Raw genomic sequence first — 15,262 nt, 5'->3', positions numbered from 1 at the left:
AATAGAAGGAAAACAAAAGTACAAATAGGCTTTCTTTTCAGGATAATACTTAGTAAAGTTTTTTCGATGTTATCCTTACGTTCTCCAATTAAATTTTAACCACGTAACAGTACTGTTACTATTGATTAATGAATCATATAGTTCAGTTTAATCATCTTTGTATTGTATTGGTTAATGCAATCACACGATCGAATTTAATAGTGTGGAAAATTGGAATATTGATTAATGAATCACATGGTTCAGTTTAATCATCTTTGTACTGTATTGGTTAATGCAATCACATGGTCGAATTTAATAGTGTGGAAAATTGATGTCTTAAGTAATTGTACTTATGAAATTTTATTAATAGGGAGGAAATGTAGTTGCTGTCATGCAAATCCCAGTACTACCTACCCTATATTATTTCTTGATAAACAAATCCCATGCTAATACAGTAATACTTGTCAAAAATCATCATTTAAAATAATGTAATATTGAACCTAACCCAAATATTGATGTAGGCTTAGGTTTCTGGATGTGCTCAATGCTTTATGTATACCATGCCATCTGATTAAGTGGACAGTACGAGGGTGTGCAAAGGCAATAGTGAATAGTGCTTGCAAGGGAGAGAGGTATTTGACAAAGTCAGCTTGGTTCAAGGTCGCCTATTTCTGGAAGGTGTTTTTCCCTTGTACTATAGATCTATAGACTTATCATCATATCTTCAATTCCTCTCTCTCTCTCTCTCTCTCTAAAAGTTATGGATTTGCTTCAAAAGTTATTGAACATTGTCCTCCTTCCATTAACTTTGACTGCCATCCTTTTCTTATTACCACCGTTTCTTTTTCTCAAATATCTTTTTTCTTTAAAAAGAAATATATGTAGTGAGAACGTGGCTAACAAAGTTGTAATTATCACTGGAGCATCTTCAGGAATTGGCGAGGTTTGTAGCAAATTGTCAATTATATGTCACACCTCTTAATCTTTGTAGATATTAATTGCCTTTTATATTAAGTATTGATATTATATAATTCGGGCTCTTAGAAATGCTCATTTCTATATGTTTTAGTTTCAACATTTTAATTATATTGACAAGAGAACTGTGGATATCAGCACATATGAAAATAAGTACTTATAATCATAGTGGATACCAAAATCTCAAAACAATAGTTAATTTACTATATTATTATGTGAATTTGTAGCATATTGCTTATGAGTATGCTAGGAGAGGTGCTATTTTAGCCCTAGTTGCAAGACGAGAGAATCGTCTTCGAATAGTCGAAAATAAAGCACGAGAACTAGGATCTCCAGAGGTTATTGTGATACGTGCAGATGTTTCCAAGGATGAAGAATGTAAGCATTTTATTGATGAGACAGTGAATCACTTTGGGCGATGTAAGTGTATCATGTGTTTTTGCTTTGGATTAATTTGTTGCAGACAAATTGTTTTACATAGCTTTATACATACCTTAAAAGCAACTAAAATCGTGACTTGAAGCAAGGGAGTCAATACCGTACCGGAGGCTGTACCATTTTGGCCACCGGTACGATATATTTTGGATACCGGTCAATACCGGTGTACCGTTTCGAGTTTACCGCTATTTTTTATATTTATAAATATATATATATATATATATGTGTGTGTGTGTGTGTGGTGTGTGTGTGTGTGTGTATATATATATATATATATTATAATAAATATAAAAGTTTAGCATAAAACATTTCCTCAATTCAGAACTAATTATTCATGGTTTTAGACTTTAGTATCAATTAAAAGAAAAAAAAAAAAAAACACAATATAAAAAATAGAAAGCTTAAAAGTTACCATTGCATACTAAGAAAACAAATAATACTAATAAGTTAATGGAAATAAGTTATCATTCTGCTCTAACAAAAATAAAAAATTACAAAATTAAAAAAAAAAAAAAAAAAAACTTTTTTCTATACCGTCCGGTACGCCCGATACCGGCCGGTATTGCTCAAAATTGGCCGGTACGGCAGGTATTTTTTTCGGTATGAAACAGGGAGGTTATATGTACCGGTTTGCTTGCCGATACAGTATATTCCGGCGGTACTGGCTGTTACGGTACAGAATTTACTCCCTTGACTTGAAGTCACAATTTTCAACTACTAATTTGTTTTACCATGCTTTTCTGGAACAATAAATATTTTCGAAGTATAAGTTGTGAAAAAAATGATATTCCTACTGTTAGGCTTAGGTCCCTATAAACCAGATTGTTTAACCTAATTAATTAATTAAGTGAATGCTCAGGTTTATTATTAAAATCTAGGTTAAAACAATAAAGCCATATCATGTAAAGTAGCGTTAAATAAAGAACACAATGATATGATCACCCAGGAAAGTCAAAGGGGTAAAAAACCTGGGGAGAATTTAACCTAACTATCCTTAAGGTAAAAAGCAAATCCACTATAGAAAATCGAAGTTTATAATAAGAATTAGACCACTAACATCCTATTGCTACCACATGTAGAACTACTAACACGACCACATATAAGCTCCGAATTTACAAACTCCTTCTTTATTAGGCCTTAACACAAGCACCCACACATGTGATAAAAATAAATAAATAAATAAAAAACACACACACACACACACACAAAAACTCTCTTGTTTGTGACTCTAAGACCACCCTTGAAGGTTTAGATCATTAGCACCTTTGATGACTAGAGAAGGTAGCAACTTCTACAGTACTGGATCTTGAGATTCTTTAAGAAATAACACTTGTAGAAGACATGAGAGAGCTTTTTGAGTACAAAATCCTAGATCTACAAAAGAGGCACACTCTTCTTTCTCTGAAAAGTCTTAAAAAACGTGCTTAGGGTTTCCTTTATATACTAGTAGTGTTTTACTTGAAACCCAATACGTTTAAGTAGAGTTTGGGCTGAAATAGAATTTTGTAGATAGGTGTTTCAATCGGTTGAGCCTATCTTTCGATCAATCGAACCAAGCAGTTTATGAACTCTTCTTTTTGTAACTTGTATATTCTTGAATCTTGACTTGTATCACCTTAAGCATTGTCTAATAATACCTATAGACTCTAAGATCTATATTTAAACAAGTTTGTGTTTACGATTTGCCAATTGTTCTAAACTTTTAGAACCTAACAATCTCCCCATTTGGCGATTTGTGACAAAACTTACATACAAAGTGAAATACTCAAATACAAAAACAACCCAATATAATAAATTGCCCAATTACATCACAAATCCCAATTTAAGACTCCTAATCTTAAAGTTGCAATAAAAGGTAGAAGATCTTGATTAGAATGTACCTGTCTTTCCTGAAATACTCAAAAGAATACACCACTACATGTGTGGAAAGAAAGACATATAAACAATAATATGAAACACAATATAAAAAACAAGAGTAAATTCTAACTCTCCCCCTAAGTTAGATACATCAAAAAGTTTTTATATTCTCTCCTTTTCAAAAACAATTTCAACTCCCCTTAAACAAAACATTTTAAATACCTTTTCCAAATTTCATCTGTTTCTCCTCCTTTTTGTAATGTATTGACAAAGACAACCCAATCAAAGAGTAAACAGAAAAACATACGCAATAAAGGATAAGAGGAAATAGAGAATCAAGGAAACAACTCCCTCTAAGAACACAAAGGTTAAAAACAAGTTTCTCCCTCTATAAAAATAGGAAAAACAAAATAAGTTTTGGGAAAAACAATTTTGGGTAAAACAATTTTGGGGAAAAATTTAGGAGGTGGGGAAAATTAAAAACACACAAACCTAACTTATAAAAAAAAATTTTGAGGTTATACATGAATACAAATATTCTCTCTTTCAATAAATGCAAACTTGACCCTATGTGGCCCATAAACAATTGCATGAGTAGAGAAAATATTTGCACATTGATATTGATTATCCATCATATCTCTTAAGAAAAATATTTTCTACAGTTCACACATAAAAATAGCATATATGGAAAAGTACATAACTCAAAAAATTAATTAATCAATTTTTAGATCAAGTTGAGTACCCAATATAGCAAAGTGTATGCATGTTATGTGTGAAAATAATGAGAGATATGGCTGCAAAAATGCAAGATGGATAAAAAAAGAAATGCAATGCATGTGAATCCTAAACATAAATGATGCATAAAAAAAAAAAAATTTGGTCAAATACTTAAAAACTGAAAATTTTTCAGTTTTGATCGATCAAGCATCGATCGAATACCAATCAAGTCAGGCAAAAGCTAGACTTGAAAAATCTGGAAATTTTCGATTGATCGAAAATCACACTCAATCGATCAAAATTCTGGAAAATTGAATTTTTTGAAAAATTGCATAAGATTATGCAAAAACTACTTAAACCAAAGAATTTCATAAATGAAATGCATAAGAATGAGTTTAAATGTTTTTCAAAAACAAGAGTTTTCAACCCAAAACTTCAAAACTAGGTTTTTAATCATCAAAAACACAATTTTTGCCAACCCTTCACCATATTTTGCATCAAACACCATAGAAAACATAATCTTGGATGGCCAAACCAAATTCACACACAATTTCATGTACTAAATTTAGCAAAAAATAACTTGTGAAGTATGTCCAAATAGTAAAAGCGTGAGATACATGTGAGATGATAAGTAGATAGTAATCAATCACAATTTCTACATTATTCATCACATAAGTTTGAAAATGATTATCACCTAAAGAGTTACATCTTATAACTCCCACATATCCTAGAAAACAAGCTTCCAATCATGTATTTTTCTTTTTTTCATCCTTATAATGTACACACCATTTTTATTTTAGCCTTATAATGTACACCATTTCTATTATAATTTTTTATTCCAATGCTACACCTTATTTTCTTTTTGTGCATGTGCTACACTTTCTTAAGTACAGAATCTTACGATATGCACTAAGGTGTTCATGATTGGCTTATAAACAGTGGTGAGATGGTTATTTATGCTTTTCTCTTAGAATTTTTCTAGTCCTTACAATCGAAAGCACGTGACTTCAAAATCAAGATCTTGTGATCAAAACTATAAATAACTCCCACACAATATGCACTACATAGCTAAAACTACAAAGTGCCGAAAAAATAAGCTCATCCAATATAACCAAGGTACACAAGCATGTTATGTAAAAATTAATATGGCCAACCTCAACTATAAATCCAAGATATATAATACAAAACAAAAACAAAATCTTTTTAAATTTTCAAAAAATTTTATGATAAAAAATAAAAGCACATATTATGCTAAATGATTAAAATTGCAAATGCAATGCATGACAGTGCTTAATTAAGCTATAGAGGATACACAAACAAGAAATATCAATTTTTTAATTAACCCTTGAGTACATGTACAAACTAATAAATACTCACACAAAATCAAAAATAGTTTAACATTTATATAACACATACTATTCAAGTTTCTCCATAATGTCAAGCACGTTCTAAATCAAGAGAGAGATATTATAGTTCATGTAATCCTCAAAACAAATAAAACAGGACACAAAATAAAATATTTTTGTCTTTTTGAAAATTTCAATGTTTTTGGATTTTTGAATAAACAAAACAACCTAAGAAAATAAAACACCAAAAACTAAAAGTAAACATATTCACAAATAATTGAAAGAATTAAATTAGGGACAAGTAAATAATACTTACCTAAGCAAGTCTTTTCCCACCCATAGAGCACGAGTCTTTAGCTTTGTAGGTGAAAATTCATGAGAAGCAGAGTGTATTTGAGGGATTACACCAATCTTCTGAGAAAGACTGAAATCCTGCAAATTCCTTCACAAGCCTTAAAAAGATCAACAGAAACAATAGTGTTTTTTTATTCAAAACATCACAATAAAAAACAGTAAGACACTTAAAATTATCCATGATAATAGGGATCAAGGATTAACTCTAGGTATAATAATCTAAATCAAGAGCTAACCCGCTCTGATACCACTTATTAGGTTTTAGATCCCTGTAAACTAGATTGTTTAACCTAATTAATTGACCAAGTGAATACTCATTTATTATTCAGATCTAGGTCAAAACAAAAAAGTCATATAATGTAAAGTTGCGGAAAATAAAGAACACAATGATATGATCACCCAGAAAAATCAAACTGGCAAAAAACCTATGGAGGATTTAACCTAGCTATCCTCAAGGTAAAAAGCAAATCCACTATAGAGAATCGAAGTTTACAATAAGACTTAGATCACTAACATCCTATTACTACCACATTTAGAATTTACTGACACAACTACGTACAAACTCCGAATCCATAGACTCCTTCTCTATTAGGCCTTTGCAACACAAGCACCCACACTTGTGATTTAAAAAAAAAAAATTACAAACTCTCCTATTTGTGACTCCAAGACCACCCTTGAAGGTTTAGATCATCAGCAACTTTGATGACTAGAGAAGGTAGCAACTTCTACAGTATCGGATCTTGAGATTCTTCAAGGAATAACATAGAAAGAAGACATGAGAGAGTTTTTTGGGTACAAAATCCTAAATATACAAAAGAGGCACACTCTTCTCTTTTTGAAAAGTCTTATAAAAATGTGCTTAGGATTTCATTTATATACTAGTAGTGTTTTACTTGAAACCCAATACGTTTAAGTAGAGTTTGGGTTGAAATAGAATTTTGCAGATACGTGTTTCGATCTGTCGAGCCTGTCTTTTGATCGATCGAACTAGGCAATTTCTAAACTCTTTTTTTTGCAGTTTGTATATTCTTGAATCTTGACTTGTATCACCTTGAGCATTATCTAATAATACCTATAGACTCTAAAATCTATATCTAGATAAGTTTGTATTCATGATTTGTCAGTTGTTCTAAACTTTTAAAACTTAACACCTACTGTTCGTGGAAATATTTTGGAATGTACAATTTCAATTTGTGATTAGTTTATGCAACAGTGGATCATTTGGTGAACAACGCTGGAGTAGTAAGAGTGGACCTTTTTGAAGATTCATCTGACATGGCTTCCATTATGGTAATAATACCAACGTGTCTTGCCCCACTTTCTCTGTAACTATATTGGATTATAGTGAAGAAAAAAATCTAGCATATTTAATCGTTCTTCAGTGCTTATTTTTCATTCAAGTCTATAATATATAATCCCAATTTTTGTTAAGTTTTGAGTTTCAAACTTGCATTAACAGACTCCAGTTTTATGTAATTTAGGACATAAATTTCTGGGGTTCAGTGTACAGCACCCATTATGCAGTTCCACACCTAAGAAAAAGCAAAGGAAAGATTGTTGTAATTTCTTCAGTTGCAGCATGGTTCTGTACTCCGAGATTAAGCTTCTACAATGTAAGAACTACGTACAAAACCTCCTTGGCATGCCTTACTAGTTGTTCACTTCGAGATTTTCTTTTACTTACGAATCAATGATGTCTTCAGGCAAGCAAGGCAGCCCAAATATGCTTTTTTGAGTCACTGAGAGCTGAGTTTGGTCCAGACATTGGAATAACCATTGTAACTCCTGGAGTAATTGAGTCAGAAATGACGCAAGACCAATTTTTACGAAAGGTATATTAAGAATTAAAAGAAACGAAACTTGAAAATTAATCCTTTACCAATCCTGTTTAAGACTTTAAGTTGCATTTAAATTATTTAATCCTCTACATTTTATAAAATCCAAACCATCTATTTTCACCCAATACTGGCAAGACACCATTTTTGTCAGCAACATGTCTTGTCCAATCAGCAGAGTACATTGAATTTAAATCTTGTGCAGTAGATCACGGGTTAAATATAACTTCAACCATATAAAAATGTCATATTCAGTTTAATTACAAAACTCTCACTTTTTGTAAGGTTTAAAAGATGTCATGATACACTGACAAACTTGGGTCTAATAAAGTTCAACATACCTTTTTTCTTCTCACCAAGGGTGAGCCTTTCCTCTCACCAAGGGTGAGCTTCTTCCTCTCCGTTCCTGTTCAGCGTTACTGCAGGGAAGCCGAGTAGCTGGTTCAGCTCAATTTCCTTACTACACATCATCATAGATGGGTTCAGACTTCATAGAAAGAATCCAACGCATCACTCTCACTTCGGAGGAGGATCAACCTATTACGGTTCGAGCGGTACACAGGGAAAAGATTCTTGAGGAATATTCCCTCAGCCTCATTGGAAAGTTCCTAACTACACGCCCTTTGAACTTGAAAGCCGCGAAGAACCTCCTTCGCTCGGTGTGGAAACTTGGTAGTGATCTAAAGATAGTTGACGTGGGGGACGGACTGCTTCAGTTTAAGTTCTCTTTGGAGAGCCAACTACGATGGGTTTGGGATAATGGCCCATGGAGCTTTGACAACAATATCCTGGCCTTACAGAGATGGGAGAAAGGCCTGACAGCTAGGACGGTAAGATTCACGAGATTGCCGATGTGGGTTCAGGTGTGGGGCTTACCGTTTGACCTCATCAATGAAGAAGCAGGGATGGACATCGGACTTGGAATCGGGTCTGTGGTGGAGGTGGACTGTAGAGCACTTGCCTCAGACCAAGCTCGCTTCCTGCGCATCCGAGTAGAAGTCCCACTTGACAAACCGATACGGAGAGGTGGTCAGATCATCAGTCCGGAAGGAGATCGGGTAAAGGTGGCGTACCAATATGAGAGACTTGCAGGCTTGTGCTTCCAGTGTGGAAGAGTAGGCCACGAAGCAACCCGATGCCCCTACCCAGTCGACAGCACTGCAGACAGCAGACCATACGGCGACTGGCTACGAGCAGGTTCCAAACACCGGTCCCACAGCTCATCGGGGAGGACGGACAGCCCGCCGCGTCGAACCCCAACACCACCGCCCCAAGAACAGTGTTTGCGAACCCCACCCTCCACAGGTGTTGACGTGGACCCCAATACCGAAATTTGTGGAGTGGACAAGACAGGACCTGCTATGGTCAACTCACAGCCGCAAATCACGGTAAAGATCTCAACGGGCACTGACACCTTGAAGCCCGCTCCCACTGTGATGGAACACACACCAACACAGCCCTGCCAACCACATGACAGCCTGCATCAGCATGATAAGGTGCTTCCTTTTCCGGCGGGGAACCTGATAAGCGTGCCTATCTCATATGGGCTGGACAGTGGTGCATTAAAAGAGGGTCACGTGACTGGGCTTATTCCGCAAGACACCTCACGTAGCTGTGCATGGGATACGGGAACTAGTGATATAAACACTAATATAGCAACTATGGAGAAAAGTCATACACATGACACCTCACGTAGCTTTGCATGGGATATGGGACCTAGGGATATTAACACTAATATGGCAATTACGTGGAAAAGTCATACACTGAACCAAAGTACAAGTACAAGTATAGAACTTTTAGGCACACAGGATCGGGTTGGAACAAAAAGAACAGGTAGGGACCACAAAGAAAATGAGCGCGAAACAAACATGGAGAAAACTAAAAGGCGTAAGGTGTTGGCTGAAAATACTAAACCACCTCTCCCAACGGCGGCGGCTGCATCCCAGCCCCGCCGGTCGCCATGATTATCATGAGTTGGAACTGCCGGGGGCTTGGGAACCGCCTGGCAGTTCAGGTACTTGCCGACTTGGTAAGAAAGAAAGGACCCACAATTTTGTTTCTAATGGAAACTAAGTTGTCAGTTAGTGAGATGCAACCCATAAAAGCAGAGCTAGACTTTCCCTCGATGCTGGTGGTTCCTAGTTTAAGGCGAAGTGGTGGGTTGGCGCTGCTTTGGAAGAACGATGTAGTGGTGGATACTCAAACGTACTCCCCCAACCACATTGACGTTCATGTTTCTTCCCCCATGATGGCATTATGGAGGATGACTGGTGTGTATGGCCACCCTGAAGAGAGGTTGAAGATTGAGACATGGAGATTGCTTAAGCACCTACAGGCAAGGGCTTCACTCCCATGGGTGTGCCTCGGCGATTTCAACGAAATTCTTTGCTCCGAGGAGAGAAACGGCCGAATCCCCAAGCCCCTCCAACCCATGCAGGAATTTCAAAGTACTCTTCTTCACTGTGGCTTGGTTGACTTGGGCTTTCAAGGATACAGGTTTACTTGGAGGAATGGGAGGCGGGGGGATGCTTTTGTGGAGCAACGGCTCGATAGGGCCTGTGCATCGGAGGAATGGAGAGAGATTTTCCCCCAGACCAAAGTGTTTCACACGTCAGCAGCCTACTCAGACCACGACCCTATTCTGCTGAACACTGAGCCCACTCTTACACGGCATAGCCGGTGTAAGAGAATACAACGTTTTGAAGAAAAGTGGGTGGCTCACCCTGAGTGCATGGATCGGGTTAGGTCTTCTTGGTGTCAAACCCAGCCTACTGGTAGCCCTATGTTCCGCTTGTTTGAGAAGATTAAACGATGTAGGATGGATTTGGTGGTGTGGAGCAAAAACACTTTCGGTAACACCCGCGACCGTCTTAATGCTAAGCAGGGAGAGTTGGAGGAGTTGATAACAGCTGGGTATGGGGAAAACTTGGACAAGATACATGAAGTCAGAAAAGAGATAAACGAGCTAATGCACCATGAAGAAGTGTTCTGGCGACAACGCTCGCGCTCCATCTGGCTTCCAGCCGGTGACAAGAACACAAAGTTTTTCCACCAGCGTGCAAGCCAAAGACGGCGCAAGAATACTATTGAGGGCATGAATGATAATAATGGGAGGTGGTGTACAGACACTGGGGAGATAGCAGACATTGCTGAGGAATATTATAAGGGCTTGTTCACTGCCTCGAACAACCTCAACATGGACGATGTACTAGCCTCCGTGGACGGGGTTGTCACTAGTGAGATGGTCAGGAACCTAGTTCGGCCATACACAGCGGAGGAAGTTCGGGCAGCCCTTTTTCAAATGCACCCCTCCAAGGCACCCGGCCCGGATGGCATGTCTCCTTTCTTCTTCCAAAGGTTTTGGCACATTGTGGGTCATGACGTCACGGAAGCAGTTTTGTCGGTCTTGCACTCAGGGAGGTATTTGCACAAAATGAACTTTACACACATAGTTCTTATTCCCAAAAAGAGTAACCCACAGAATATCACAGAGTACCGACCCATTAGTCTGGGGAATGTTGTATCAAGGCTAATCTCTAAAGTCCTGGCAAATCGAGTGAAGTCCACGCTACCTTGTGTAATCTCCGACTCCCAAAGCGCGTTTGTTCCGGGTAGGCTGATCACTGATAACACTTCAGTTGCCTTCGAAATGATACACAGGATGCGAAATAGAAGACGGGGTAAGGTTGGGCACATGGCAGTCAAGCTTGATATCAGCAAAGCCTATGACAGGGTGGAATGGAATTTCCTAGAAAAAATCATGTTGAGCCTTGGTTTCCCTGCACAATGGGTGGATCTTGCAATTTCGACGGTGCGGTCTGCCTCATATTCAGTCATTGTTAACGGTGAGCCGTGTGGTTATATTACTCCCTCAAGAGGCATTAAGCAGGGCGACCCGTTGTCACCGTACCTCTTCTTATTTTGCGCTGAGGGACTCTCATCCCTGCTAAGGAGGGCAACCATAAATAATCACGTGAAGGGGCTTCTATCTTGTCATGGAGGTGTACGTATATCACACCTTCTATTCGCCGACGACTCCTTACTCTTCTGTGAAGCCAAGCTAGAAGAAGGTCGACGATTACTTGGATTACTCACTCAATATGAAGCCGCCTCTGGGCAGGCTATCAATCGGCAGAAAACCACCTTGTTCTTTAGCCCAAACACTAGTCGAGAGGTACAAGAAGGCATACGGTCTTTGTTTGGCGCACAAATATTGACAAATTGTGAGAAGTACCTCGGCCTACCCATGGTGGGGGGGAGGTCTAAGGTAAGCACTTTCAGGGAGCTTCAGGAAAGAGTCTCTAAGAGGGTAATGGGATGGAAGGAGAAAAATATCTCAAAAGCTGGGAGGGAAGTCCTGATCAAATCGGTGGCTCAGGCTATCCCGACCTATTCCATGAGTATATTCAAGATACCTAGAGCGGTGTGTGATGGTATAAACTCAAGTTTGGCTAAATATTGGTGGGGGCAGACTCGGAATGAGCGGAAGATACACTGGATCAATTGGGGCAGGTTGTGCACTCCGAAGGATAGAGGAGGAGTGGGTTTTCGAGACATTCATGCTTTTAATCTTGCAATGCTGGCCAAGCAGGCATGGCGGCTAACTCAGGAGACTCACTCCTTGTTTTACAGAGTGTACAAAGCTAGGTACTTCCCCTCTTGTTCCTTCATGGAGGCAGTATTGGGAAGCAATCCCTCTTTTGTTTGGCGTAGTCTTCTCAGTGCAAGGGATGTGCTTAGGGAAGGGTCAAAATGGAGCATTGGAGATGGAGGCACGGCTGGCATTCAGAGCCATAGGTGGCTCTCTAATCCCCCGGTTTTTCATGATGGTGTGGACACGTCGCTAAAAGTGGGTGACTTTATTGACCCACACACCAAACAATGGGACAGGGAAAAGGTCAACGCCTGGTTCTTGCCACCATCAAGGGACGAAGTGCTAGGGACACAGCTGGGGAGGTTGGACAGCCGAGACAAGTTGGTGTGGAATGAGAATAAATCACAGACCTTCTCAGTGCGTTCAGCGTACCAAGTAGCCTTGCGGATTCACCGGAGGTCAAGTGCAGAACACTCCAGAGCAGGGGACGACAAGAGGTTATGGAATAGGCTGTGGAAGCTACCCATCCCTCCTAAGGTGCGTAACTTTGTGTGGAGGGCTTGCTCAGACATCCTACCAACCCGAGCAAACCTCTGTCGAAGGAAGGTTCACATAGACCCTAAGTGCGGGGTGTGTGGTGAGCACGACGAGACTGTTATCCACACCCTGTGGCAGTGCCCCTTAGCACGAAATGTCTGGGCACTTGTTCGCGGAAAGCTCCAGAAGTGTATATCCTCAGCTCACGATTTCCTCAGCTTAGCCCGGACCATGGTGGAGAAATTAAGCAAGAAGGATCTCCAGACGTGGGCAATGGTGGCATGGTCTATTTGGAACGCACGAAACCGGGTCCAGTTTGAAGCAGCTCAAACTCCGCCATATGCTATTCTTAAGGGAGCAGTCTCGTTTCTGGGTGAGTACCAGAGCCTGACTAGAAGCATGGCACATTGTTGAACGTGCTCATGCATGAGCTGCCTGCTCTTTAGGGCCCATCGTACACCTTTTCTTTATTTTTTCTTTATTTTTCTCTCTTTGGGATCAGACCCCCGGTTGGTCTTTAAGTTTGGTGGGCCGGGCCCTTTGTACACTTTATTTTGAAGTTAATATACATCTATCTTTCGTCAAAAAAAAAAAAAAAAAAGATGTCATGATAAGCAGTTTTACCTTCAATTATTGTTTTTAGAAAGACTGATTCTGGAACTCAAACACGTTGCTTTGGGTGTAAGGCAGTTGCCATAACACCAAAGCTTGACCCCTAGTAATCTCATTTATATATGGATAAAACTTGAATACAGTATCTTAGATATAGTTCCTTCAGTACCCCTTTTAAATTGCTGCCACCTAAAGTTTAATAACGCCTGTTAACACCATCTCATTTTGTTTCCTTCTTCCCCTTTTTTTTTTTCTTTTTCTTTTCTTGGCCTGCTAGAAACCTATTCATCAAATCTCTTATCTCACACCAGATGACTAAAGATGATCAATCTACGGAAATTTCCGATGACCAAAGGCACATGCATTCAAGGGATGCACTATCAAATTTCATTTTTCTAGATTGGGGTAAGTGAGTCTACAGATCTATAGGGGAGTGCCTAACAAGTAGGAAAAAAAAAAAAGATTTCTTAGTGCTTTTGATTTTCTTTCAAAGCCAAATCTTGACACCGAATCTCTAGATTGGGCTTGCTGCATGGAGTTTGGCAGGGAAGTGGTTGTTGGGTTTGGGTAGGAGTATGGGTTTGCGATGGTTTTGTTTGGGTGAATACGAATTGGATTTCAACGTTAACATCAACACTTAACTTCAAACTAGTTTTTTTTTCCCCCATTTTTTTGTTTGGTAATTGATAAATTTTGAAACATCAAATAAAATGGAGGAAGGAAGAAATCTTGTTATTGGGTGAGAAATTTGAAGCTCTTAGATTTTCTCTCGGGCTAAGAGAAAACAAAGGAAATGGTGTCTGAACGTTAGTTAGTGGAGTCATTAAATTAGACAGGTGGCAATAATTTAAAAGCGGTTTCTAAGGAATTATATCTAAGGAACTGTATCTAATTAAGTTTTGCCTTATATATATATATATATATATAGGACCCTATGGCTTGGGTACAAAACTTTACATAGTCCTATATATTGACCGAGAACCTTACCTTGTAATAATCCCTACTACATATAATGGAAAATGCTAAAAATTACAAATTTTCTTTAAAATACTGATAAATGAACATGACGATGAATATGATCGATACCATTTAAATAATATTATAGTAAATATCTTAAATTTTAAATTTATAATATTTCTAACATAGCTTCTTTTTTTTTTTTTTTGGTTGCATAAAGACGGAAGAACTTATATGTAATTTCTACTCATAACTTAGCCATTATGTAACTTCTAGTCTCTCAAAACAAAAATGATTTTTTTTTTTTTTTTTCATTTCTGAATGGTGGTATTTGCTTAGATTGAAATGCCATGGTTGCCAGTTGAGTCAACAGAGAGGTGTGCCAAAGCAATTGTGGACAGCACTTGCAAAGGAGACATGTACTTGACTAAGCCATCTTGGGTGAGGGTGGGATTCTGGATGAGGGTCTTATATCCTGAAGTTTTTGAGTGGTGTTTGCACTCAATGTTAGTGAATCGCCCATGCGCTCGTCAAAACTAGGACCGCTAGCTGAAATATTAGTGTTGTATTAAGCCAATAAATTCTAAGCAGAATTAATGGAGAGCTCGCTATGATTTAGATTAATTGGAAGGCTTTATTATTATTTGTGCAAATAAAAACTATATTGTACTATATAAAGAGATTTATTATTATGTTCAGAGCAGAATTTGTTTTTCTTTTCTTGGGATAAATTTTCAGCTCAAAATTAAAATATCATTTTGAGATATTAAATAAATATATACCTGGGCATGAAGTACATAACGTTGTTGGAAGTCATCACACCAAATTAGATGAGTTGTTGGTTGTTGACAGTTATACTAGACCAACCAAGATCGACCATATCATTTCACTAAAAATTAGATGTGTAATTTAGTTTTTTGTTGTGCATGTTGATTGTGATAAATGTTTAATCTATATCTGAATAAGTAACCTAATTAATAACAACTTAGCTAATAAATTAGGTTAAACATATTGTGTTTTACAAAGATCTAAAACTTAACAAGATACATAACCGAATACAT

At 37.9% G+C, this 15,262-nt stretch overlaps 1 protein-coding gene across 3 annotated transcripts; it reads left to right on the top strand.

The window, feature by feature from the left end:
• The first annotated feature begins 450 nt into the window (after positions 1–450).
• On the top strand, positions 451–14,907 carry LOC111991083 (11-beta-hydroxysteroid dehydrogenase A). 3 transcript variants are annotated; one of them, XM_065781231.1, is made up of 6 exons: positions 451–922; positions 1,182–1,332; positions 6,880–6,956; positions 7,148–7,279; positions 7,370–7,498; positions 14,541–14,907. In XM_065781231.1, exons 1-6 carry the CDS (start codon positions 740–742, stop codon positions 14,739–14,741), a joined length of 873 nt encoding a protein of 290 aa, XP_065637303.1. In that variant the 5' UTR covers positions 451–739; the 3' UTR covers positions 14,742–14,907. The 3 variants fall into 3 exon arrangements, with proteins under 3 accessions (XP_065637303.1, XP_065637304.1, XP_023878633.1); XM_065781232.1 differs by having other exon boundaries at positions 1,182–1,374; positions 14,563–14,747; XM_024022865.2 differs by having other exon boundaries at positions 454–922; positions 1,182–1,374.
• The last annotated feature ends 355 nt before the right edge of the window (positions 14,908–15,262 follow it).

Source organism: Quercus suber, unplaced genomic scaffold (genome assembly GCF_002906115.3).
Source record: "Quercus suber isolate HL8 unplaced genomic scaffold, Cork oak 2.0 scaffold_260, whole genome shotgun sequence".
Classification (NCBI taxonomy): Eukaryota; Viridiplantae; Streptophyta; class Magnoliopsida; order Fagales; family Fagaceae; genus Quercus; species Quercus suber.
The sequence above is the reverse complement of the archived record's forward strand: the minus strand, read 5'-3'. Positions and strand labels throughout refer to the sequence as shown.

Coding starts and splice junctions, on each gene's coding strand:
- LOC111991083 (XM_024022865.2), top strand. CDS start 740: ATGGATTTGCTTCAAAAGTTATTGAACATTGTCCTCCTTCCATTAACT. Junction 6,957..7,147: donor CTGACATGGCTTCCATTATG/GTAATAATACCA, acceptor TATGTAATTTAG/GACATAAATTTCTGGGGTTC. Junction 7,280..7,369: donor CGAGATTAAGCTTCTACAAT/GTAAGAACTACG, acceptor TGATGTCTTCAG/GCAAGCAAGGCAGCCCAAAT.